This window comes from Eptesicus fuscus, chromosome 4 (assembly GCF_027574615.1).
Source record: "Eptesicus fuscus isolate TK198812 chromosome 4, DD_ASM_mEF_20220401, whole genome shotgun sequence".
Classification (NCBI taxonomy): domain Eukaryota; kingdom Metazoa; phylum Chordata; class Mammalia; order Chiroptera; family Vespertilionidae; genus Eptesicus; species Eptesicus fuscus.
The window spans coordinates 6,928,273-6,950,763 of NC_072476.1; the positions used below are offsets into that span (position 1 = coordinate 6,928,273).

Below are 22,491 nucleotides of genomic sequence, written 5' to 3' on the forward strand. Positions count from 1 at the left end.
CTTGTCTTTAGCTGCCAGGTCCCAAATAGAATATTCCCTTGAATCTCCATAGGGACGGACATCCCCACTTGCTCCCCACACTCAGTCAGTCACCCATATGCCATTCCCCACAAACATTTTTTAAAATATATTTTTATTGATTTCAGAGAGGAAAGGAGAGGGAGAGAGAAATAGAAATATCAATGATGAGAGAGAATCATTGATTGGCTGCCTCCTGCTCGTCCCACACTGGGATTGAGCCCGCAACCCAGGCATGTGCCCCTGACTGGAATCAAACGTGGGAGCCTTCAGTCCGCAGGGCGACGCTCTAGCCACTGAGCCAAGCCGGCCAGGGCTGCCCTGTGAACGCTTTTCCATAACCCCTTTGGGTCTCAGTTCTGAGGGCACTTCCTTGAGGAGCCCTTGGTGCCAGCTTATCTCAAGCTCCTGGAAACAGCTCCCCGGTCCCCCATTCTCCCTTCTTTCTCACGCTGCTGGTTTGAAATTATTCTAGAATTGCTTGTGATTATTTGTGTCCTGTCACCCCCACTTCAGAGTGAGTTCAGGGAAGGCAGGGATGGTGTCTGTTTTGTCTCCTGTGCCTGGAACAGAGTAGGCACTCGGTAAATATTTGTGAGATGATTGGCCCTGCCAGACACGCTCACCACACACAGCTGAGGCTGCGGGCTCTCCCGAAGGGCCTGCACCGGCCCCAGCCTGGGCAAACCCAGGCTCTTTGGCTCAGATACCGGGGCCCAAGGAGGGAAGGGGGCAGGAGCGCCTCGGGCCCCAGGACAGCAAGGCTGAGCCAAGCCCTGGGAGGCATAACTGGTTTGGGAGACCTGAAAGACCTGGGCCAGCAGCACCGGGTGGCCCTCCGGGGAGCTGGCCACTGGACATTCCATTCCATCCCTGCCCCGGGCTGCTCTCCGGGGGTCAGCCGGCCCCGGCGCCCGTTTCCGCGCAGACACACTCACCTGGGGGCTGCGGGACTGGGACGTCAGCGGCGCGGGAGCTGGCAGAGCCGAGCGGGAGGCGGGGCCGAGGGCGGGGCGGGCAGGTAGGTGCTTTTCTCCCGGAGCTGCCACCTGAGGCTTTCTGCGGCCGGCCGTGCGGAGACGTGTCCGCTCCGAGGGCTGCGTGGCCGCCGTCCCCTCGGTGCCTGCTCCCCGCCCTGGAAGCCAGCCTGGGAAACCTGCTCCGCTCTCCCCGCGCGGGTTCCAGCATCCCTGCCCTCTGGGCCCGACACCGGAACCTTGCCTTCGGAACCAGTCCCAGGTCCCTTCCCTTGGGTGTCTGGGGTCTCCCCAGGGGCCCTCACCTGGGTCATGGCCCAGAGGGCAGGCCTGGGGCCTAGGCGGCTGGAGGCCGCTGCCATTCTGCTGTTGCTTGGATTGGTCCGGTCCGGGCTGGGTGAGTTGTACGGGCAGAGGGCATGGGGAGGGGTTCTCCTGGGCTCAAGAACGCCCGCACCCTAGCTCTTGGCTTCTCTCTCCCTCCGGCTTGGACTTCTGGGGGGATGGGCAGCTCCCCTGAGAAGTGGCAGGTGCTAAGAAGTCTGGGGACCTGGCCTTTCCGGCTCACCCCTCCCTCCTTCTCTTGCCTTCCAGGAGCCCAGGGGGCCGGGGTGAAGGTGAGGCTCGGGGGGGTAGGGTGGGGGGAGAGGAAGAGGAGGGGACACAGACTGAGATTCCCGTGGCGTGTTTAATGGGTGCCTGACCTCTGTCTGCCAGGCCGTCTCACCCACCGCAATGTCTTCAGCCCCACAATAGCGCTGTGAGACGGGGGTTGTAGCCCGAGTTCTACAGATAAAGAAGCCCAAGTGCGGAGAAGCGCTTTGCCCAAAGGCGCACAGGCAGTACGTGGCACAGCCAGGAAGAGCTGGAGTTTAAATTCCTAACGTGGATGGTTTTGAGGGAAACAAACCAAGGTCTCCCTCCGTCCAAGGCAGTCACCAGACTGAGTCCCGGCTTCACCACTCACTGCCGGGTGCTTGGCTTACTGCTCACCTCTCAAAGGAAGTTGACTGCGTTTATCTCCTGGGGCTGTATGAGGAGTCCTGAAGATAAAGGAAGTGAAAGCCCCTTGGGGCCTCACGATATAGTAGCGCTTGTCATTATTCTGAGAGGAGGAGCCTGGCTGGGCAGTTTTCTCTGCTCCTGGGAAGGTGACTTTGTGAAGGGCGGTTGGGTCTTGTTCCAAACTGCCAGCCTCAGTGGGGGTAGGGCGGCCTCCACACTGTGGGAGCCCAGCTGTTCTGTTCCTTTGTTCAGAACCTGCACCCACAGCTCCATCTCTGCGCCCAGCCCCGCAGCGCACGGGGACCCGTGGGGAGGGCCGGGTGTGTGGTGAGCTCAGGGAGCAGTGGTGACTGGGCAGTATCAGGGAAGCACAGCCTGGGAGCTCTGTGCACTGCCTGACTCAGGCGGCAGGGCAGGGCAGGCCGAGGAGGGGCTGCCATGGGCAAATGGAAATTTGCCGAGCGAGCAAAGTAGGGCTGAGGGAAGGAATTCTAGGTAGTGACCTTGAGGAGCCAAGATCCAGAGGTGAATAAGTGCTGACCCCAAGTCTATGGCAGGAAGCGTCCAGATGGATGGCACTGTCCTGGGAGGTCTGGGATGTGTCTTAAGGGCAGTGTGAGGCCAGGGAAGGATTTAAGGGGGTGTCACCTGGCCAGATTTCTCGTTTATAAAGGTCTTCAGACTTATAAGGGGTGGATTGGATATAAGGCCAGGAAGGAAGGAAGGAAGGAAAGAAGGAAGGGAGGGAGGGAGGGAGGGAGGGAGGGAGGGAGGAAAGAGGAAGGAAGGGAGGGAGGGAGGGAGGAAGGGAGGAAGGAAGGAAAGAAGGAAAGGAAGGAAGGAAGGAAGGGAGGGAGGGAGGGAGGGAGGGAGGGAGGGAGGAAGGAAGGAAGGAAGGAAGGAAGGAAGGAAGGAAGGAAGGAAGGAAGATGTAAGAGACCTGAATGAGGGAATGGGTCAAGGTGGCAAAACTGATCGCGTCTAGTAAGCAATGGGATGGGGACAAAGGGATGGCCAGCTTCTGTGAACTCACTTCCCAGGCTCCAAACCAGATCTCCTGGGCCTTATTGGGAGTGTAGGGCTAAGAACAAGATATGGGGGCCCCAGAAGGGCCTGACCCCCTCCCCTTCCTCCCTCCCTGGGCAGCCTTTTGCGGTGTGGCCTCCCAAGCACGCATCACAGGTGGTAACAGTGCAACCCCTGGCCAGTGGCCCTGGCAGGTCAGCATCCTCTATGATGGCAATCACGTGTGTGGCGGTTCTCTCGTGTCTGAGCAGTGGGTACTGTCGGCTGCCCACTGCTTTCCAAGGTACCAACTGGGTTGGGGGCAAGGTGGGGATGCCAAAAGTAGGCTGGAGGTCAAAGTTCAGGGATCAATTTAGATAAGAGGTTGGGTTCTTGGATTGGGTCTAGGGTTATCAATGAAGTCTGAAAGATAAGTCAGGAATGAACGTCAGAGGTCACAAGTCACAGGATAAAACTAGGGCAAGTTTGGGATGTAGAAAGTCCTTTGCTGGGATCAGAATCTGGGGTTGGATGCCACAGGGATCAAGGAGCCAGGTCTCCTGGGTCCCAGCCTTTGTCCTCCCTGCATGCAGGGAGCACCGCAAGGAAGACTACGAAATAAAGCTAGGTGCCCACCAGCTGGACTCCTACACCCCTGCGGCCGAGGTCCGCACCGTGGCACAGGTCATTTCCCACCCCAGTTACCGTCACGAGGGCTCCCAGGGGGACATCGCACTCGTCCGTCTCAGCAACCCCATCACCTTCTCCCGCTACATCCGGCCCATCTGCCTCCCTGCAGCCAATGCCTCCTTCCCCAATGGCCTCCAGTGCACTGTCACTGGATGGGGCCACGTGGCCCCCTCAGGTGAGGTGGGCACTGATGCCTAGAGGCATGGAGGGAGCCTGACTCAGGGTAGGAGGCCCTGGCTAAGCATCTTTTGCCCCCACAGTGAGCCTCCAGGCCCCCAGGATACTCCAGCAACTTGAGGTGCCGCTGATCAGTCGTGAGACATGTAACTGCTTGTACAACATCAATGCCAAGCCTAATGAGCCCCACTTCATCCAGCAGGACATGGTGTGTGCTGGCTATGTAGAGGGGGGCAAGGATGCCTGCCAGGTAAGTGCAAGGGGTCCAGCGGGACAAATGAATCTTGGGAAATGAGGGCTGGCATGGGTGACTGGAGGCCTGGGGCCTGGTCCTGACAGCTGTTGTATGGCTTTTCTCCTCAGGGTGACTCTGGGGGCCCACTCTCCTGCCCTGTTGGGGGCCTCTGGTACCTGGCAGGCATTGTGAGCTGGGGTGATGCCTGTGGGGCCCCCAACAGGCCTGGTGTGTACACTCTGACCTCCAGCTATGCCTCCTGGATTCACCACCATGTAGCGGAGCTCCAGCCTCAGGTGGTGTCCCAGCTCCAGGAGTCCCAGCCCGACATCAACCTCTGCAGCAACCACATGGCCTTCAACTCTGCTCCAGGCCAGGGTTTGTTGGGGCTTACCCTTTTGCTATCACTAGCCCTGACCCTGGGCCTCCTCTAGCCATGGTGGGAGCACTGAGCTACTCACCCTGGGAGTTGACCCCGTTTCTAGAACTGCCCTATTGTACACAAGGACAGACGCCTGTTCCCAGGAATGGACCTGGCCCCTCCTTGACAGTTTGGCCTGAGGCTTTAGTCACTCCTTCCTCCCAGGACCCTGTGGGAGCTCAGGGCACCATCATGACCTTTGAGCCCACACTCCTGGGTTTGTTCTTTGGGACTGCAGCCCAGAGCCAGGAATTTTACTGCCTGTGGTACTGGCTAGAACCTCTGGCCACCTCCTGTCCACAAGACTATTGGTTGGGCTCCTATGGAGCTCCCAAGGAGCCTTCGCTAAGAAAATGGGCCCTGGCTCTTACGTTTCTGGAAGACTGGGCGGCTGCCCAGCTGACTGCTGCTGAAGGGCTGGCTCCTGTGCCCGAAGTGCCTGCCTGGTGAGCCCCATCACTCTGCCCTCCTGTTGTCTTCTGGGCTGGAGCTGCCTCTGAGCAGCATGTTTCCAAGGACAGAAAAGGCCCCAATCTTGCCCCAGTAGCTGCCAAGCCCCCACGGTGCCCTGATTTCTGGACTCCGGAGGACTGAGCCCCCACCGGAACCAGGCTTGAGCTTGGATCTGGGGTAGAGGGTAGAAGGAGCAAGAAGGAATAAAATGTTTTGAGCATAACTGGCTGAGTGTGTGACATGCCATGAAGAACATCAGCTCTTGGCTTCTTCCTCCCGCCTCCAAAGTCCAGAGCCACCGGCAGAACTTACTTTATTTAAAAAAATGATGAAACAGGCTGTACATATTTACAGGTGAGGGGGCAAGGAGGCACAGGTCCAGCAACAGGGGCACAGGCCACTCACTTCTTGGAAAGTTTGACTTGCTTATGCTTGGGAGGTGCCCACTTGAGGCACACAGAGTCCACTGTGGGAGAAGAGACAGGAGAGGCAGGGTTGGACCCTGGGCCTAGGCCAGGTTTCCCCAGGTGAGAACAAGGGCAGACTTGATCCTGGGGAGGGGGCAGGGAAGCCCAGACATGAGTAGCCTGCCCCAGGCTTTGGTCCTGGAAGCTGGTCAGACTGGTTTAGGATCATGTGACAGCAAGAGGAGGCTATGGCTCCCAGTCGTCCTTACACCTACCCCCGACCACACACGCCCAGGAGCCCCCCACCTACCTGTTATGGGTGGTTTCTTGTACTGAGCACTTTTGAGGTGCTCCTCTACTAGCTTGGGTGTGACACAGATGACATGCTGGCCTTTCCAGTACTTGACCATGTTGAGGGACTGTAAGGTGCTGATGATGTCATTCTGGGTGATGCTGGTCATCTGGCTGCAGAAAGGGATTGGAGCAGATGCTGGGAGAGTTCCCTTGTGGGGGCTGGCTGGGACAGCAAAAGGGGACAAGGAGACAGGATCATGGCCAATCTTAGGAGAGCCCTTCCCTCTTGGAGAACTCCAGGAAGCCGCCCACATGAGATGACAGGCGTGGGGTCCAGGGCCCTCACCTAAGGTCCTTGATGGACAGCGTGCCACGGAAGTCTCGCAGAATCTCCAGCAGGACCCAAGACCAGTAGCTGCGGTAGCTGAGCTTGCCCAGGTCGGACAGTGGCTTCTCAGGGGAGCCTACTGTGCTCTCTAGCTTGGATAGCTCGTAACCTGGCAGTGGGAGACAGACGGTCCTAAAAACCCACCCCACCCTGGTGCTCTATCTCCACCACAGGGGCCCCTTTCGGGACAGAACGGGAGCCACTCACTGAAAGCAATGAGGAACTTTCCGTAGCCGCGGCGCTGGTAGGGAGGCAGGGTCAGGATGCAGGCCACATTGTTCCCATCTGGAGACTCCTTCTCCTGCAGGGGCGAGGTCAGGACTCTGGGGGAGCTCGGCCCCTGCTCCAGTTCACACTCACTGCCCGCCCTCAACCTCGGCTTCCCGACCCAGTACCTTCGAGAAGTAGCCGACAATGTGGGCCCCCTGCCTGTCCACCTCAGTCAAGATATAAAAGACAAAGGGCTCCACGTCGAAGTACAACGTTTTGTGGTCCAGGAAAAGCTTGGCCAGAAGACACAGGTTCTGACAGTAAATCTGAGGGGTAGGAGAGGCAGAAGACTCAGGAAGCAAGTACAATGAGCCCATTGAGGCCTGGACAGGAGCTGCCACCCTGCTCTGCAAATGCCAGGCTCCACAGAACAGCCAGTGCCAGGCCGGTAACACTTCACCCACATCAAGTAATTCTTCCACCCACCCGAGGAGACAGTGCCTCCTCACCACACCGGTGAGCAGCACAGGATTCCCGCAGGTAAGTGGCAGACGCAGTCCAAGCCTGTGTCGTTCAAGGCTATGTCCCCAGCACCGAGCCCAAGGCTAAGCATGAAGCCGAGTGCTTGTTAAGTATTTGCAGAGTGGAGGACCTTGAGCCTGACTTCGAAGCCTGCAGTCTGCCCGCTTGGCCATGCCCTTTGCTGAGCCTCACCTGCTGCAGGCCCCGCCACCCACCTGGCCAGAGGCCAACGTCAGGAGGAACAATGGGACCTTCAGGTTGGCTTCCTGGCACAGATCAAGGGTCCCTCCGGTGTATGACGCCTTTTATATCCACTCTCATTTGACCCAACAACTGTGTAAGCCCAGCATGGCTAGTCCCAGTTACTTAAAAGAAAACTGAGGCTCTGGGCGGGGAAGTGCTTGTCTGAGACCTCAAAGCTGGCAGAGGGTAGCGCCAACAGGAATACCCATGTCTCCTGTAGAGCCCTTTCCGCCACTCCCCCTGTTGCTGCTCAAGAAGGCAGAGCAGGGGACAAGGCTCTGTGGATATTCCTTCCCCAAGCAATTATCACAAGGCTGACTGAGCCACCACAGGTCACCAGTAATAAGGAAGGCCCATTACTAAGCACCTACTCGGTGCCAGGTACCATGCTAAGTATGTGACATTGCTATCTCAGTTATTCCAACAGCCCTATTAGGTAAATATGATCATGACTCCTGCTGTCTAGATGAGGAAACAGGAACAAACAGTGTTAAGTAATTTGTCTAAGGTCAGCTAGGAAGTGACGGGGTCATTTGAAGCCAGGAGCCACTCGAAGTGTGTCTTCATTAACTGCCCTTCCACGGGAAATGGGGACATTTGGTGCAACCTTCCCAGACTGACCAGGCAAAGGCCAGGTTCTCAACAGGAAAGCAGATCCCAATGCCCGACCCTGCCCCATTCAAGTCCGTTTACCGGGAACAAGGAACTGGGCCAGCAGAGCCACGGAGCTCTTGGACAGGAAACCTTACACAAAGCAGTTCCCTCCTGGGGAAAACCAAACACCTTTTCTTCAGGCAGAAAGAGAAAGCCTTCTAGAAACAGCCTCAGGCATGACAATCTTCACTTCAGACCTCAACTACCCCATCAGCAGAGAAGTCCGTAGGGAGAGAACGAACCCCAGTCCCCAAGGCTGGCACGGCAGGCCCACATGTTTACCATGCACCCGCCACAGGCCAAGTGCCAGGCCACGTGTGATCCCTCAGGCCTCTTCCTGGCGGGGCTGCTCACCCTAAGGCTGGCCTCTATCCTGACAGTGAAGGGTCCAGAGGGGCCAGTGCTCCCACCTCCCCGCACCCACCACCGTGACCACCCAGCTCACCTTGTGGTCTTTGCCATCCACCTCGTACACAGAGATGTTGCTCTTGCGGTAGATCTCCTTTCCTGGGGGCTGTCGCCACTGACACTGGCCCTGGGGTTAGAAGGGAAGAGGGAGGCTTGAGCCCCTGAGGTTTCCTGCCAGGTGCCCTGCATTCTGCCCCATGTGGCTTGCAGCAAATCTCTGCTTCTCTGCTTCCCTATACATAGATCCTGGGCTCAACACTTCACCCACATCAAGTAATTCTCCCACCCACCTGAGGAGAAGCGCCCATTTTACAGATGAAGAACCCAAGGCACACAGGGGCTATGAACTGGCTTGAGCAACACACAGCTGGATGGCTTGAGTCCAGGTCGGCCTGGCTCTAGGGGACTCTGAAGGGCCCTGATCCCTGCAGTGGTGTTTCCTAAACTGCATACATTTGCCTCAGATTCCACTCTGGGAAACATGCCGCTGCATGAATAATGAGGTGACCCCCCTGGCAGCTCGCGTGTACCAATGCCTCCCATCTGTCACACCTTCCAGTCCCATTGCACGGGGGCTGTGCTTGCTTCTGCTTTTGCACTGAGGGACCTGGCACTGAGCTGGCTTTGATACACATGTGCTGAAGGGCAAGGGATCCAAGGAAGGTGTAAGGGCAGGGATGACTGTCCCCATTCCACAGAAGAGGAAACTGAGGTCTGGGAGGGGCAAGCTGGCCTAAGTCACTCCATCAGAGACACAGCCAGGCAGGAGTCGGGTCTCCACCCACGGCAGCTTTTCCCGTCCTCTGCTCTGAGCTTGTGGCCCTCCCAGAGCCATGGCGTCAGCGCCTCACCAGGTGGAAGCGGTAGCTCTTCTCATACTTCATGTACTTGAGGCAGTACTCGCAGAGCCAGAGCTTGGGCTGTTTCCCATAGTCTTCAGGGAACGGTGAGAAGTACCAGGCATCGATTTCGTAGTTCCCGATGTGGATCTTGTCCACATACTTCACCTTGGTGATCTGTGGAGGGCAGTGGATGGCTTGGTTAGAGCAAGGAGAGCAGGGGAGAGGGGGAGCCCACAGTCAGGACCCCTGCCCCTGCTTACCGCCTCATGTTCTTTCTCCAAGGCCGCTGTTGTAGGGTCCATCTCTGCATAGGTCTGGGCAAGGAAAAAGCAGTGGACAGAGATGAATAGAAGGGGATCTCAGACTGTCCCTCCCCTATCCCAGAACCCAGTGCTTCCCTCCTGTCTTCCAGACCTCACATCCTGAACGACAAAAACCATATGAATAGCTAACATGTTCTACCTGCTTCTGAAGCTGGCTTGTCCACGCTCCTCTCCCATCTGTCCCCCCACCCATATATGGCAGACGTCCCTGACACCTGAGTTGAGACCTTTGGCCAGATGAACAGGGCTAGGACCAGGAACCCTGGGTAGTCCTGGGGCTGGTAAGAGCTTCAGCTTTGCAGCGGAATCAGTCCAGCTCAGCCAAAGTTGTGAGACCCTGCTCACGGCAGGAACTGTTGCTGACTCCCCAGTGTGCCTGGACCTCTTTCCTGAACACCTGAGGAGCTGCCTGCCCGTGGGACTGCTCGCAGAGGTCCCTCCCTCAGGCGTATCAGATTCCAAGTGTCCAGAAGGAAACTCATTCTTTCCTCCATGTAAACCTGTTCCCCTCCTGGATTTCCCATCTCACTGGGAGCATCACAGTCCAAATGTCTGAGACCAATAAGGGGCCTATCTTAAGACTCCTCCCTATCTCAGCCTGGCATTCAATTAACAGCTAAGTCCTGCCAACTCTACCTCCTTGCAATCTCTGGGACTGGTCCCTCTCTGTCCTATGCCAGATAGCCACTGCCACCATCTCAGGTCTGGACAATTGACTAGGGCTCCTGAGATTCCCAGCCTCCAGCCTCAGCCTCTTCAAATCTCTACTGCTCTCAACCCGGCCTTTTCCAGCCTTTGTGCCTTTGCACATAAAGTTCCTTCCACCTCGAATGCCCTTCCTTATCCTATTGCTGCCAGAAAATGCTTACTCAACCCAGCAGAGGGTGAGCCAGGTGACACATGACACGGCAGAACTCCGTGAGCTATCACGTGTAGTTATGTTTACTGAGCTCTTTCCTGTCCCTCAAGGCCCAGCATCCTTTCCATCCCCTCCAGGAGGCCGGACTGGATTCTCCCAATGCAGAATATACCCTGTCCTTTCTCAGTCAGGGACACAGGGATCTACAACAATAACCTCTAACTGCCCCACTTGGCTCCCCCTATTTTCCAAGTTCTTAGAAAGCAGGGACTAAGAGTCATGTTACACTCACAGCACATCCTGTTCCTAGGCCAGACTCTGTAGGAGGAACCAAGTACAGCCTGAAAATGGAGTGGGGACCCAAGAAGGCCTATGACCTAAACCAGAGTAGACAGCAGCCTGGCCCTGCAGGTGAGAAGGGAGAAAAGGAGCCAATGTTTTACTCAGAAGGCCCTTCCACAAAGCAGTTGGGCTGTATGGCCTCATATCTACAGCACTCACTTCTATTTCAGAGAAGTCAACAGGCAGGGAAAGGTGAGGTCACTGGCCCTGGGGGATGAACTAGCTGCCATTATTCCAAGTGCCAAGCACTCCACAGGTATCATTTCATTTAGTCCTCACAATAAGCCTGAGACAAGATTGCTCATTATCTGCACTGCACAAAAGAGGAAACTGAGGCACAGAGAGGTGAGGTCACTTGCCCATCACAGAAAAGGTACTCAGCACAGTTGGGCATAGGCCCCTGGTCCAACTCCTGAGTCTAATCCCTGCAAAGATGGGAGAAGAAAGATTTCCTCATTTTCTTCCTCAAATGTCTCCTTAAAACACATTTCCCAGCTCTCAAAGTACAATCCTCTTCTGCAAATCATTAAAGAACTACAAAAACACTGCTTTTCTTAAATGCTGCGATTTATTTAGAATTAAACATTAACTAGGTTCTGAAGAATCTTGCAGCCTGTGAACTCGATGATTATCCATTCTTTGATTTTATCAGCTGGCCCATTGCCATCTGCCTGGCGGAGTGCCAGTGGAGAGGTGCATCTTAGAGACTTAACTGGCCAGCGCGAATTGGCCGAGGAACTGAGAAACTCAGACCTGTGCTGTCCAATAGTGTAGCCACTAGCCACATGTGGCTACTTCAATTGAAATTCATCAAATAAAGTTTAATTCTTAGTACACTAAACACGTTTCAAGTTCCCAATAGCCCCATGTGGTTACTCTATTGGACAGTACAGATACAAAACTTTTCCATTTATCACAGGAAGTTCAATTGGACGGTGCTGCCTTAGACCATTTCAATTTTTATTTAATTTTTATCAGAAACCACAGTAGGAAGTGCAGTGAGCACTGTAAATAAGTTGATGTTTACGCATACACATACATGTATTTGTATGTGAAATAAAAGCTTCTCAAAATAATACTTACCTTTAATAAAGTACAATGCACTTTGATATCTTCTCTTTTATCCTATTTCTTTCTTCCATTTAAAAAATTTAAATGATGGTCACAGCCCACTGAACTAATTTGGTAATCTACTAACAGTTGTGCCCCACAGTTAGCAAAACATTGCTGCAAAGCACACGGGCACTTAGAAGAAATCGCATTAATCAAAACTAATGTCTGTGTGTCCTGAGAGCTCAGTAAGCCCAGTTCTCTTGCATTCCCCACTTCACAAATCAAGAAACTGAGGCTCGGAGTGGGAGAACAGTAGCCTCCCAGGGGCAGGTTGGCTGGATGAAAAGAACCCAGGTTTTGGAAACAAGTGGCCTATTTCTAGGATGTGTCAAAGTCATGGTTAAGGATTTGTGCCCTGAAGTTGGGCAGTGGCAAACCTAATTCCCGACTGGGTTCCTAAACCTATCGGTAGCTCCCTTATAAATGGGGATAATAATGCTTACCTCACAGGGTTGTGAAACTTCAGTGAGATCATGTATTCAAACACTTAGCCTAAAACTTTGGGTCACAAGCCAAAAATGTCTGTCATTATTGTTCTAATTCCAGCCCACCCTTTCACTAGCTGTGTGACCTTAGGTATGTTAGCTAACCTCTCTGAGCCTATTTCCCCATTTACAAAAAATATATACAGGGTGGGGCAAAAGTAGGTTTACAGTGGTGAGTACATGAAACAGTTTATTCTTTTATTATTTTCCATACAAATAACTGTAAACCTATCTTTGCCCCATTCTGTGTGTGTGTGTGTGTGTGTGTGTGTGTGTGTGTGTGTGTGTGTATAAAAGGTGAATATGCAAAGTATCCCCTCCGGGGTTGGACCAGCAGACTGATCGCTCGCTATGACATGTGCTGACGACCAGGGGACAGCGTGGAGCAAAGGAAGGCCCCAGCCAGCTGGGGAAAGAAGGCTCTGATCGCAAGCCAGGCCTAGGGACCCTACCTGTGCAAGAATTTCATGCACCAGGCCCAGCAGGGTTCTGGGCAGTAGCAAGTGCCCAATATCATTCATTCTTTTCCTTCCCTTTGGACTTCAAGTCGGTCTGTCTAATGTGGAACAATAGAAGAAAAAAGACACTATCCGTGCAGGAGGCCTGAATTCGTCCCAGCTGTGAGACTGTAGCCAAGCCCCTGCCCTCTCTGAACCTGTTTTCTCATCTGGGCAGAGTACAGGAGAAGAGACAGGTGCGTCTCTGACACACTGTAGGAGCTAAGAAACGGGAGCTGTTGCGGTTTTGGAACTGGGACCCAAAGGAGTTGGCAGAGGCAGCAGAGCCTCTGGGGGCCCTGGGGAAGGGGAGAGAGCCCGGACCTTCTGCACATGGTTGATCTCATCATGCTTGCGCTTTTGGTTGCGAGTGATCTTGCGCTCAGGCTGCTCAGCCAGCTCGCTCAGGTACTTCTCCGAGTTCTTCTGCACGGCATCCTTCACAGTCTTGGTCAGTGCCAGCCGGTTCTTGTCTACCCATTCGTCTAGTCGCCGGTTAACTGTGAGGATGCGCCATGAGGGTGCTGCCCTTCCACCCCTCTTCCCCCCACCCAAGCCCAGATAGCCCAGGTCACTCACAGCCCACATAGTGCACATAGAATTCCTCTCGGCCCTCCTGATCATTCACTCGAGACTGGATCACTTCAGCAGAATCTGGGAAGGAAAAAAGCTAGTGTCATCAGGAAGGCAGAGCCCGGACACTGAGAAGCTGTTTCCAGTTTCACATGGAAGCTAACCTCACCTGTCCACATCTGCCATTCAATTCACTTGCTGCCTGTGAGGTACACCAGGTCAGGACTGTTATTCTTATTTTGCATTTGAAAAAACTGAGGCTTACCCAGGCTCACAGATTTGAAAAGTGGTAAGAGCTAATACTTAACTGAGCTTAAGCCTGACTCCAAATTTAATGCTTGGTGTACTATATTCAGTTGTTATTCAGAGGTCATGAGGGCTGGTTCTGGAGTCAGACAGACTGGGTTTATATGTAACTCCAGCTCCCCATCCATTTCTCTATTTTAACTGAACAAGTTATTTTGACTTTCTGGACCTCAGTTTCTTAATGTGTAAAACAGATAATAGTGCTCACCTCAGAGGGTGAGCTGACGGCTCTAAAGCTTTTAGTACAGTGACTGACAACTAGCAGACCACTCAGTAAATGAGGAAGGCAACCACTGCGTGTCTGGCCTTATGCTTTGTTGTTGCTAGATACTGAGGACATGGCAATGAATCACAAGCAGTCCTGCCCTCCAGAAGTTCCCACTTTGATGGGGAGGATACCCACAGAAAATGACAACAATGTTACATACGCAGTGGCTGAGGTATGAATGTGGCAGAAACACACAGAAGGGAATGACTCACTTTGCCTGAAGGGAACCAGGAATAGCATCACAGGGGAATATGGTGTTAAAATGATGAGTAGGAGCTGGGCAGGTGTGCTAGGAGAAAGGGAAGGGCATTCCAAGAAGAGGGAACAGGAGGCTAAAGGTCTTCAAAGGGTAGAGTGTGGATTGGTCTGGCAATGACCTTTGCTAGGGGTGGCTAGAAACCAGAGGACACAAAGATGCAAGCCATTCAACGGAATTATGAAGGAAAGGGAGGGAAGGGAGGGGGAGAGCCGGGGGAGGGGAGAAGGTCGTTCTTGAGTTCGGGGAGGTCCTCCCCGCTGGCGGCTACAGGGGACAGGTGGAAGGGGAAGTCGCAGAGACAGGAGACCCGTGAGGAAGCAAGGTTAAGAAAAGGGGATGAAACCCAAGGTTAGGCAAGGAAGTGGGATGGGAGCTCTCTATACACAAGAATTTGGTGTTGGCCTCTCTGGTGGGGTTCGTAGGATGGCCCGAAACTCCGCGTTCTTTCCCCACGCCCCGCCCCTACCACGCCCAGACCTTCCGAGAACCACCCCCGGCCCGACCCCGCCCTGCAAACACCGCCCCTGGCCCTGGACTCCGCCCTCACGCCAGGTGCTGTCCGGCCGCCGGCACAGGTAAGTCTCTCCGATCTCCACGGTGACTTCCGGCTCGCCGCGCGCCGGGGTCGGCGGAGAGATGCGGCCCGGGGATGGGGCGGCCCCCTCAACCGCCGCATTCTCCCCGGGCCCGGGCTCGCCCTCCCCCGCGACCCCCGAAGTCGCTGCCGCAACCGCTGCAGCCGCCCCCGGGGCCGCCATCGCTGTGGTGGAAATGACGCAAGATCCCCGCGCCGCGGCTCCGGGTCGGCGCGCGGCGGAGGGTGGAGTCTGTGACGTGGCGGCAGCTCATTGGTCCGCTGGCCGTCTCCGGGCGCCGGGCCGCGCCGCTGCGGAGCCTGGAGTCCCTTCCTCCGGATGAAGTGTGGCTGCGCCCGGGCGCCGAAGAGGCCTTTCCCGGGTGATGAGTCAGCCCGATCTTCTTAAAGGCCCTGGGCCCGAGGAAGCCTGTTCTCGCTTTAACCGGCGGCCCGAGTTTAGGGCTGGAGGCCTTTGACACCCACTCCTGCACCGCCATTTCCGCCAGCCTTCTACCGGTCACCCCTTTTTTGAAGATGGAAGAAACGGCCTTGCTTGTTCAGGATGGATAAAGGAGATAGGGGGTGGTGGAGCTGGAAGAGTGTGTCCAGGCACAGCCAGTAAATCCCTCTCACAGAATCAAGCCTTTCTAAAGAATGGGCCGGGCCCCCAAAACCAGCCGTTCTCGGAACAGAAACTAGTCAGAGGGAGTGGACAGAATGGAGAGGTGTTGGGCTTAGCGAGCGAGGAATCCTGGGTTCTGACCCTACTCTGGGTAAGTTGTACAAGGGTTCATTCTCAGAGTGTTGATAAGGATTAAACTATATATAACTGTACAAACCATAGAACTAAATAAAGGTTAGACCATGTATTCATCTACCTCATAAAGTAAGTGCATGGCACAATGCCAGACAGGGTAGGTGCTCCATAAACCTTCCTCTTGGCCACTCTCTGACTCTTCAGTTTATAATTTGGCTATTGGACTTAGAACGAATTCTAAGAGTGGTGACATGCTTGGGGCCAGAGAATGGGACTCAGGTTACAGATCAAGAAATAGTTAGGTATTTGTGGGGGTTGGCAGTGTAAATGCTGGTACTTGGCTTTAGGGAAATGGAGTTTGGGGGAGGGCAATGAATGCCAGGTGTCTGGCAGCATTAAAAAAAAACACAACACAGGAGAAAGGAAATAAAAAGTTAAAATGGTAATGTCTTCTCCCACTCTCCAACCCTCTCCCTCATCTCCAACCTTGTTATTCTGTCTACCCAGGGTTCTGGTGCCTCACTTTTGACTTCCCCTGACATCGTCAATTAGGGATGCTATCCCTTCTAGTTAAGGATTACCATAAGCTTTGTAAATCCCTGATCAGGGTCACTCCACCAACCTCCTCACTGTTCTCCCTCCTATCCACCAACCACCAGTGGTTCTTCTAATGTGCAAATCTGACTTTCCTCCAAAACCTATATAGAAGTTTAACCCAGATCCCTGGAGTCTCTCTTTGTTGCTTACGTGTGCCAAATTACACTCTGTGTGTTTTCAAAATACAGCACCAGAGGTTATTTGACAGACTGCCCCTCTGGCTAAGAGAAGTGTTTTGCCTGAACTAGCTGAGAACTATTTCAAGTACCTCCCCACACAGACGGTAACCAGTGTCTGTGGAGCTTAGCTCTCTTGCCTCCAGCTCTGGCAGAACTTACTGGTTCTGGACTTCTGAGATCACATCCTTTCCTGGCTTCCTGCTCTTCCCTTTCATGCTTCCCCGACTCCCTTATGGGAGTGTTTTCTCAACAAATCACTTGGATGCAAATCTCCTTCTCAGGTTATGCTTCTAGGGAATCCAACCTGATATGATACATACTTTCCTAGCTGAAAACACACCCATGGGCCCCTGCTGCCTCCAGGGTAAAACCCCTGCTTAGCTGTACATCAAGGGTGGGGACCCTTTTTCTGCCAGGGGCCATGTGGATACTTATAACATCATTTGTGGGCCATACAAAATTATCAACTTAAAAATTAGCCTGCACTCGGCCAGCGTGGCTCAGTGGTTAAGTGTCCACCTAGGAACCAGAAGGTCACAGTTCGACTTCCGGTCAGGGCATATGCCAGGTTCCGGCTTGATCCCCAGTGTAGGGCATGCAAGAGGCAGCCAATTGATGATTCTCTCATTAATGTTTCTCTCTCTTCCTCTCTTTTCCTTTCTGAAATCAATAAAAATATATATTTTTAAATTAGCCTGCTATATTTGCTCAAACATCTAATTAACTCACCCCTAATGCCTTGGCAAGGCCAGACCAAATGATTTTGTGGGCTTTATACGGCCCATGCCAGACTCCCCACTGCTGCTGTACAAAGTCCTGCAGCTGACTGCTGCCACCTGCCTTTCCAGCCTCACCTCCTGCACTGCCGCCAGCAGATTTCCAGCCTGGGAAGTCACTGGTTCCCTGTGCCCCCTCCATCAGCAGTCCCACCAAGCCTTTCTCATTCCCTGGCAAGATGGGCAGGGGGGACTCCCCTGCTCTATGGGACCCTTTCCTTTTGATCTCCCTACCGGGGCCCCACGGTCCTCTGGAGCCTGCCAGGGCACAATCGTGTGTTCTTTCCTTGGCAGCAACAGGCACAGGTGGTGGACAGTATTTTTAACCTTACTTGGGCTCAGGAATCAGGTGGCTCAGGAGGTTGCCCAGTCTGGTGACCTTCATCTCCAGAACCTGTGACTGCCAGGAAGGCAAGAGTCAGAAATGAAGCCTGAAGCTGGGCCAACCTGGCCCTTCGATAGTGTCTGAGAAGCAGAAACATTTGTTAAATGAAATGAATGAAAGGTCTTTGTACAAACTGCCAGTCACCCCCAGTCCCACCAAGTCCAAGTGCAAGAGACTTGGGGCAAATTCTGTCAGGATAGTTAAGAGACTGGACATGAACTAGGTTGAACCCAATGGCCCAGGGAACCTGAATGGGATCAGAAACAAGCTCACCTGCCCTCCCCACATGGGGCCCAAGAGGGGGCATTCAAAATGTGAACTTTAATAACAGCAGGTCAAAATGGAGTTCCCCAGGAACAAGAATGATCAAGCTGGTGCTGGGGTCCCCACTTCCTCCCCTCCAAGGCCTGGAGGCAGGGAAACAGCGGACCCTGTTGAGGAGGGGGGTGTCCGGCTCCATATAAGTCCATCTGCTTGGCATCGTGAGACCCAAGATGCAGCAGGGTGTGGAGCACAGTGGCACCCTGTGTGGCCCAGAAGGTCCTGGCAGGGTGTGTGGCCCAGGCTGGGCAGGCGAGCAGGCCGAGGGCTGCAGGGTCAGATGCGGAAGCTTTCCTCCCGACCATCAATGTGACGGAGCCGCAGGTAGACATCCGTGCCAATGCCCTGCAGGGACTGCAGCCGGAGGGAACCACCAAGGTACTCCGCGTAAGCCCGTGACGTGGGCAGCCCGAAGCCAAAGCTGGGGGAGAAGGGAGGGGATAGGACAGGAGCTTCAGAGGCTTGAGTCTCCAGGGCCCCCGCACCCCTCCATCATGGCCAAGTGGGGGCTCACCCATGCATGGGTCCTGTCTGGACACCACTGTGCATGTCCAGGTGACCGAAGAGTGGGTTGATCCGGGGGTCCTGGGTGCTGGACTCGGCCGTAGTGAAGTGGTAGTCCATAACCCGATCCAGGTCTTTGTGAGCGATTCCCCCGCCCCGGTCTGAAATCCTGGCAGGATGTGGATAATATGAGCTTGCCTCAGCTTGGGGGGCGGGGGGGGGGGGGGGGGGCTCAGTGCCGTCTTGTCCCTTTTAGCCAAAGGTGGAATGTGGTCCACCGAGCCTTGGGCCTTGTTTTCTGTAAGCTGCATTGCTCTGTCCTCCGCTGCCTGGGCCACTGACTGCTTATACCTTCTCACAGGAGTTGACCTTTTCAGCCCAGCATTATGGACTGTTTACTCCTGACTCTTTCCCCATTCTAGGCCCCTCACTTGCTAACAAAGACAAGGCCCTAGGGCAAGCATGTCAAACTTGCCCGCATGCCCACATGCCTTGTTTACTTGGCCCGGTTAGCCTTTGCGTTTGACATGCTTGCCCTGGGCTCTGCACCTGGCCCCGGACTCATTCTTATCCAGCTCGTGGCAATCTCAGGACCACAGAGTATCTTGTGACCAAGTCTCAGAGTGGGGCAGGTACTGGTTTGAGGTCATACAGCAAGTCAAAAATAGTGCCGGAACAGCCCGTCCACCCTAACCCACTCGGGGCAAACCTGATGACGAGATCAATATCGTTGTTGGCGATAGTGATAACCACATCTGGGACATTGTAGGGAGTGTCTAGGTGACTCTCCATCGTGGCTCTATACAGGGGGAAAGACCAGCAGTGGGTGGTGGTATCCCAGCCTCACCCCAGTCCCTATCTGTCGTCTTTCAACATACCAGCCAGCCCACCTCATGGCATTCTTGAGCAGCTCGGGCAGGATGTAGTCCAGCGGCATAGGGATGAAGGGGAATCGAGCAGCCACATGTCCGTTGATGCGGACGCGGGGGGCATTGCCGTACTTGTGCTCACACAGGCGTCTGTGTGTAGGAGCAAGAGTTCAGACCTAGACCAGTGGATCTCAACTGGAGATGCTTCTACCATGCCCCCAGGGAAATTTTGCAATTTCTAAAGACATTTTTGTTTGTTACACCTGGGAAGTACTACTGATATCAAGTGAATAGAGGTCATGGATCCTTCTAAACATCCTAACAAGCACAGGACAGCCCCTCACAAAACAGAATTATCTGACCCAAAATGCTAATAGTGCCACAGCTGAGAAACCCTGTGGTAGACCATGCCCCAGGCAAGGGCTCAGACCCAAGCCTTCCCTGCCCAAAGACACCCCCCTGCCCCCACCTCTTTAGCTGCTCTAGCCTCACCTGGCAAAGTCCACCCACTTTTCAATAATCTTCTTTGGCGAGAGGCGAGTGCAGATTATGCCGACAAAGTCAGGCTGTCAGGAGAAAGAAGGTCAGGACTAGCAGCTGACCTGCACCTTGGCCACCGAACGCTTGCCACCTCTGGACTGCTGAAGTGGCCCCAAGCCCCTCCCAGGCCCTCGGCTCAGGTCCCCAGGCCAAGGGGGCCCCTGGCTTAGTCCCCTCTGCCTCACTGGCCATTCCCAGGTGGACCTCAGGTCCCAGCGCCCACCTTGTCCTCATGCAGTGCCAGATGATGTGTGGCCAACATGCGGATCCCAAGCCTGGAAGTCAGTGTCTTGTCCAAGAAGTAGCGAACAAGCTTCTCGTCCTGTAAACAGTGGGGCCTCAATAATGCTGTGCCCCCCCCCAGGCCCCCCAACAGGCCACCACTGTGCTGCCCCTGACCTCTATGTGCTTCCGGCTCTCACGTAGGCCCTCAGCTAAGAGGGTCACCACATCTTTGTGGTCGTCCAGCAGCTGCCGCACCAGCTGGCAGTATTGGGCCTCATCTGTCTGGTCCTTGATCTGCAGGCCACAGAGTCATATGAGTATGGATGGTCCAGCCCTGACCTCTCAACCCCTCACCCTGCCCAGGCCCAGCCCTCACCGGAGGGAAGTCTGTCAGCTTCTGGAAGGCACGGATGTACAGCTCGTGCTGCAAGGAAAACGTGTCGTAATTCACAAGGATCTGTGGGCACTGGGTAGAGAACAACTACCTATGCCTATCCAAGGAGACTGCCATCACCCATATGCCGGCTTGGGTCTGAGTCCTCTGTGACCCTGAAGCCTTTTGGCCGGCAAATCTCTGCCTCTCTGGTCCCATCTCCCCATTTGCCCCTTGGGTGGTAGGCACACTGATCTAAGACCCCCCTCTACTAGGGAAACCCATGCTCCCTAGAGGCCACCTTACCACGTGCAGTATGGTGGGGTTGCAGCCAATGATGAAAGGAAGGCTGCGGAAGCCCTTGATGCGGTGAGCGATCCTCACCGGCAACTCTTGCTGCAAGTACCGGGCACTTTTCTAGTAGAAAAAAAGGAGGGAGAGCAGGGCTGGGGTCTGAGTGGCTGGGCCAGAACTCCAGGAACCAAGAGAAAAATAAGGGGCAGGAATCTTACCAGAAGGTGGCTGCCATCCTGAGAGCGGCCTGAATAGAGCATCATGGTCGGAGTGAGGCGGACTGAGGGCTGGAGGAGGGGCAGATGGGGCTTGAGCACTGGATCTGCAACACTTCATCCCCCCATTAGCCCCGCCCCTTCCCTGGACACCCACTCCACCTGGGGACCTGGACCCCGCTGCCCCAACCGCGCACCTTCTCTGCGGCCACATCAATGGCGGACTGGTTGTAAAAGGAGGTGACGGTCTTGGAGCGCTCCCTCGCCATCTCCACGTGGTGAGTATCGGTGGCCGATGTGGAGAGGGCCCTGAGCAAGAGTGCAGGCCCGAGGAAGGGCCGGAGTGGAGGCCCCCCCCGGGGGCCACTTCCCAGCACCGACGCCAGGATCATCGTCCTGCTCTTTGTCGGACTGAGCGGCCACTCGTGCTAAGGACCAGATAGATGGAGGCGACCCCAAAAAGGGGCAAGGTGTGGGTAGGCAGGGCCTCTTCTCTTGACTTCAGGGGCGAGGGCTGTTGGAGGATGCTGACCAGCTCAGCCCCAGGGAGCAGCTCCCATCTACTGGGCGAGGAAAGGAGAGTTGTAAGGATCCGATCCAGACGACCCGCACCATCTCTTCCCGCAGGCACTGGCATCCTCAGACCTGGGCAATCTCCTTCACCCTACCCCTACCCCTACCCCTACCCCTACCCCCTCAACCACCTCCCCAGACACACATAGGCCGAACCTGGACCTTGCTTTCCGGGGCTCCTAGTCTTCGACCCGAGGCTCTATCTGATAGAGCGGAGGGGATCCTCGGACTCGTCCAGCTCAAAAGCCTCGCCCCGGCGCCTGGGCACCCTCGTTCAGGGGCCGGAGCTACCCCTACCCAGCGCCTCCAGACCCGCCCTCCCGCCCTAACCTGCCCCAGCTGGGCCTGCGTACGTGCGGTACAGTGCATTGTGTGCCCGAGAGCCGGCTGCATCGAAGCTGCGACCCCGGAGCCCCCGTCTGGGTTCCCCCTGCGCAAGTCACTTGGTTCAGCCCGGATCCCCCCCATATGGTAGATGCCAACCCCGCGTCCCGCGCACTCGCGCGGTCCGGCACAATGGCGGAGGTTGCGGGCGCGCACTGCGGGAAGGGTCTACGCCTGTGGTTCCACTTACCGCGGGGCCAGAGCTTGGGCCGGGGTCCGAGCGGAACGGCCCAACCGTCGCCGGGCCGGGCTAGCAGAGCTGCCCTAGCCCTCTGCCGCTGTGACGTCGCGTGGGCTGTGGGCACCCGGTGCCTCCTGGGAATTGTAGTTTGGAGCGAAGTACTCGCAACCCGGGTGCCTGCTCATTCTGGCTCTGCCCCTGCTCCTCCTGAGCACCCAAATAAACTCCACGACTCCCTCCACGGGGCTTCCGGAGTGGTCTCCGCGCGGCCCTCTGTCTCCTGGTCTATAGAATGGGCTCCCTGGGAGAGAAACGGAAGAGGGTGAGAAGATCCTTAGATGTAAAGCGCATAGACAAAACCCCTGGATTCCTTCCCTGAGGTCTGGCTTTCTCCTTCCAGCTCTTGGTTAATTTATCAGAAACCAGACTGCCCAGTTCAAACCCCAGCTCAGCCACTTACTGTCTGCGGCAAGTTACTTAAACTGCTCAGTGCTTTAATTTCCATATTGGTAAAATGAGGATGTAGCAACCTTGGGGGTGTTGTGTGGATACGTGAATTTATATATGGAATGTCCCTGGGACAACGCCAGGCGTGGAATTAGCACTATATAAGTATTAGACGTGACCATTCATGCATGCCTGCAAGTAATACTGATTGGGTGGCTTTTCTGTGCCAGGAGAGGAGATAGGGTGTGGAATCACATAAAAAACCCTTGCCTGTCCGGGAAACATTTTCAGTGTCAGCTGTGATGGGCTGCACAGGAGGT

The 22,491-nt window shown here is 55.0% G+C and overlaps 3 protein-coding genes across 7 annotated transcripts; 1 reads left to right on the forward strand and 2 right to left on the reverse strand.

Annotated features, from left to right (window-relative positions):
• Positions 1-1,272: 1,272 nt before the first annotated feature.
• PRSS8 (serine protease 8) lies at positions 1,273-5,204 on the forward strand. The gene is made up of 5 exons (XM_054714463.1): positions 1,273-1,392; positions 3,147-3,309; positions 3,599-3,870; positions 3,956-4,122; positions 4,236-5,204. Exons 1-5 carry the CDS (start codon positions 1,308-1,310, stop codon positions 4,539-4,541), a joined length of 993 nt encoding a protein of 330 aa, XP_054570438.1. The 5' UTR covers positions 1,273-1,307; the 3' UTR covers positions 4,542-5,204.
• Positions 5,205-5,277: 73 nt separating this feature from the next.
• Positions 5,278-14,777, reverse strand: KAT8 (lysine acetyltransferase 8). Of its 2 annotated transcripts, XM_008152790.3 has the most exons (11): positions 14,522-14,769; positions 13,148-13,222; positions 12,893-13,068; positions 9,210-9,263; positions 8,959-9,123; positions 8,145-8,234; positions 6,466-6,606; positions 6,278-6,371; positions 6,029-6,179; positions 5,699-5,853; positions 5,278-5,447 (listed from the first exon to the last, which is right to left on the reverse strand). In XM_008152790.3, the coding sequence occupies exons 1-11, from the start codon at positions 14,730-14,732 to the stop codon at positions 5,383-5,385; spliced, it is 1,377 nt and encodes a 458-aa protein (XP_008151012.1). In that variant the 5' UTR covers positions 14,733-14,769; the 3' UTR covers positions 5,278-5,382. The 2 variants fall into 2 exon arrangements, with proteins under 2 accessions (XP_008151012.1, XP_054570434.1); XM_054714459.1 differs by lacking the exon at positions 5,278-5,447 and having other exon boundaries at positions 5,739-5,905; positions 14,522-14,777.
• Positions 14,778-17,551: 2,774 nt separating this feature from the next.
• Positions 17,552-22,248, reverse strand: BCKDK (branched chain keto acid dehydrogenase kinase). 4 transcript variants are annotated; one of them, XM_054714461.1, is made up of 13 exons: positions 22,185-22,248; positions 21,734-22,025; positions 20,784-21,146; positions 20,590-20,658; positions 20,384-20,494; positions 20,081-20,128; positions 19,879-19,998; positions 19,703-19,801; positions 19,432-19,505; positions 18,961-19,089; positions 18,780-18,869; positions 18,081-18,239; positions 17,552-17,987 (listed from the first exon to the last, which is right to left on the reverse strand). In XM_054714461.1, exons 3-13 carry the CDS (start codon positions 20,976-20,978, stop codon positions 17,843-17,845), a joined length of 1,239 nt encoding a protein of 412 aa, XP_054570436.1. In that variant the 5' UTR covers positions 20,979-21,146; positions 21,734-22,025; positions 22,185-22,248; the 3' UTR covers positions 17,552-17,842. The 4 variants fall into 4 exon arrangements, with proteins under 4 accessions (XP_054570436.1, XP_027983265.1, XP_008151013.1 ...); XM_028127464.2 differs by having other exon boundaries at positions 20,784-21,149; XM_008152791.3 differs by lacking the exon at positions 22,185-22,248 and having other exon boundaries at positions 21,734-22,177.
• Between the last annotated feature and the right edge of the window lie 243 nt (positions 22,249-22,491).

Bases quoted from the DNA above. Each gene is read 5' to 3' on its own strand.
- PRSS8 (XM_054714463.1), top strand. From the start codon at position 1,308: ATGGCCCAGAGGGCAGGCCTGGGGCCTAGGCGGCTGGAGGCCGCTGCC. The intron at 3,310-3,598 runs GTACCAACTGGG...CCCTGCATGCAG, and splicing joins GCTGCCCACTGCTTTCCAAG to GGAGCACCGCAAGGAAGACT. The intron at 3,871-3,955 runs GTGAGGTGGGCA...TTGCCCCCACAG, and splicing joins GGGCCACGTGGCCCCCTCAG to TGAGCCTCCAGGCCCCCAGG.
- KAT8 (XM_008152790.3), bottom strand. From the start codon at position 14,732: ATGGCGGCCCCGGGGGCGGCTGCAGCGGTTGCGGCAGCGACTTCGGGG. The intron at 8,235-8,958 runs GTGAGGCGCTGA...TTCTAACCCCAG, and splicing joins AGAGCTACCGCTTCCACCTG to GGCCAGTGTCAGTGGCGACA. The intron at 5,854-6,028 runs GTGAGGGCCCTG...CCCTTTCTGCAG, and splicing joins CTGTCCATCAAGGACCTTAG to CCAGATGACCAGCATCACCC.
- BCKDK (XM_054714461.1), bottom strand. From the start codon at position 20,978: ATGATCCTGGCGTCGGTGCTGGGAAGTGGCCCCCGGGGGGGGCCTCCA. The intron at 19,506-19,702 runs GTGGGCGCTGGG...TTCTCCTGACAG, and splicing joins TGGCACTGCATGAGGACAAG to CCTGACTTTGTCGGCATAAT. The intron at 18,240-18,779 runs GTTTGCCCCGAG...ACATCCTGCCAG, and splicing joins GATATTGATCTCGTCATCAG to GATTTCAGACCGGGGCGGGG.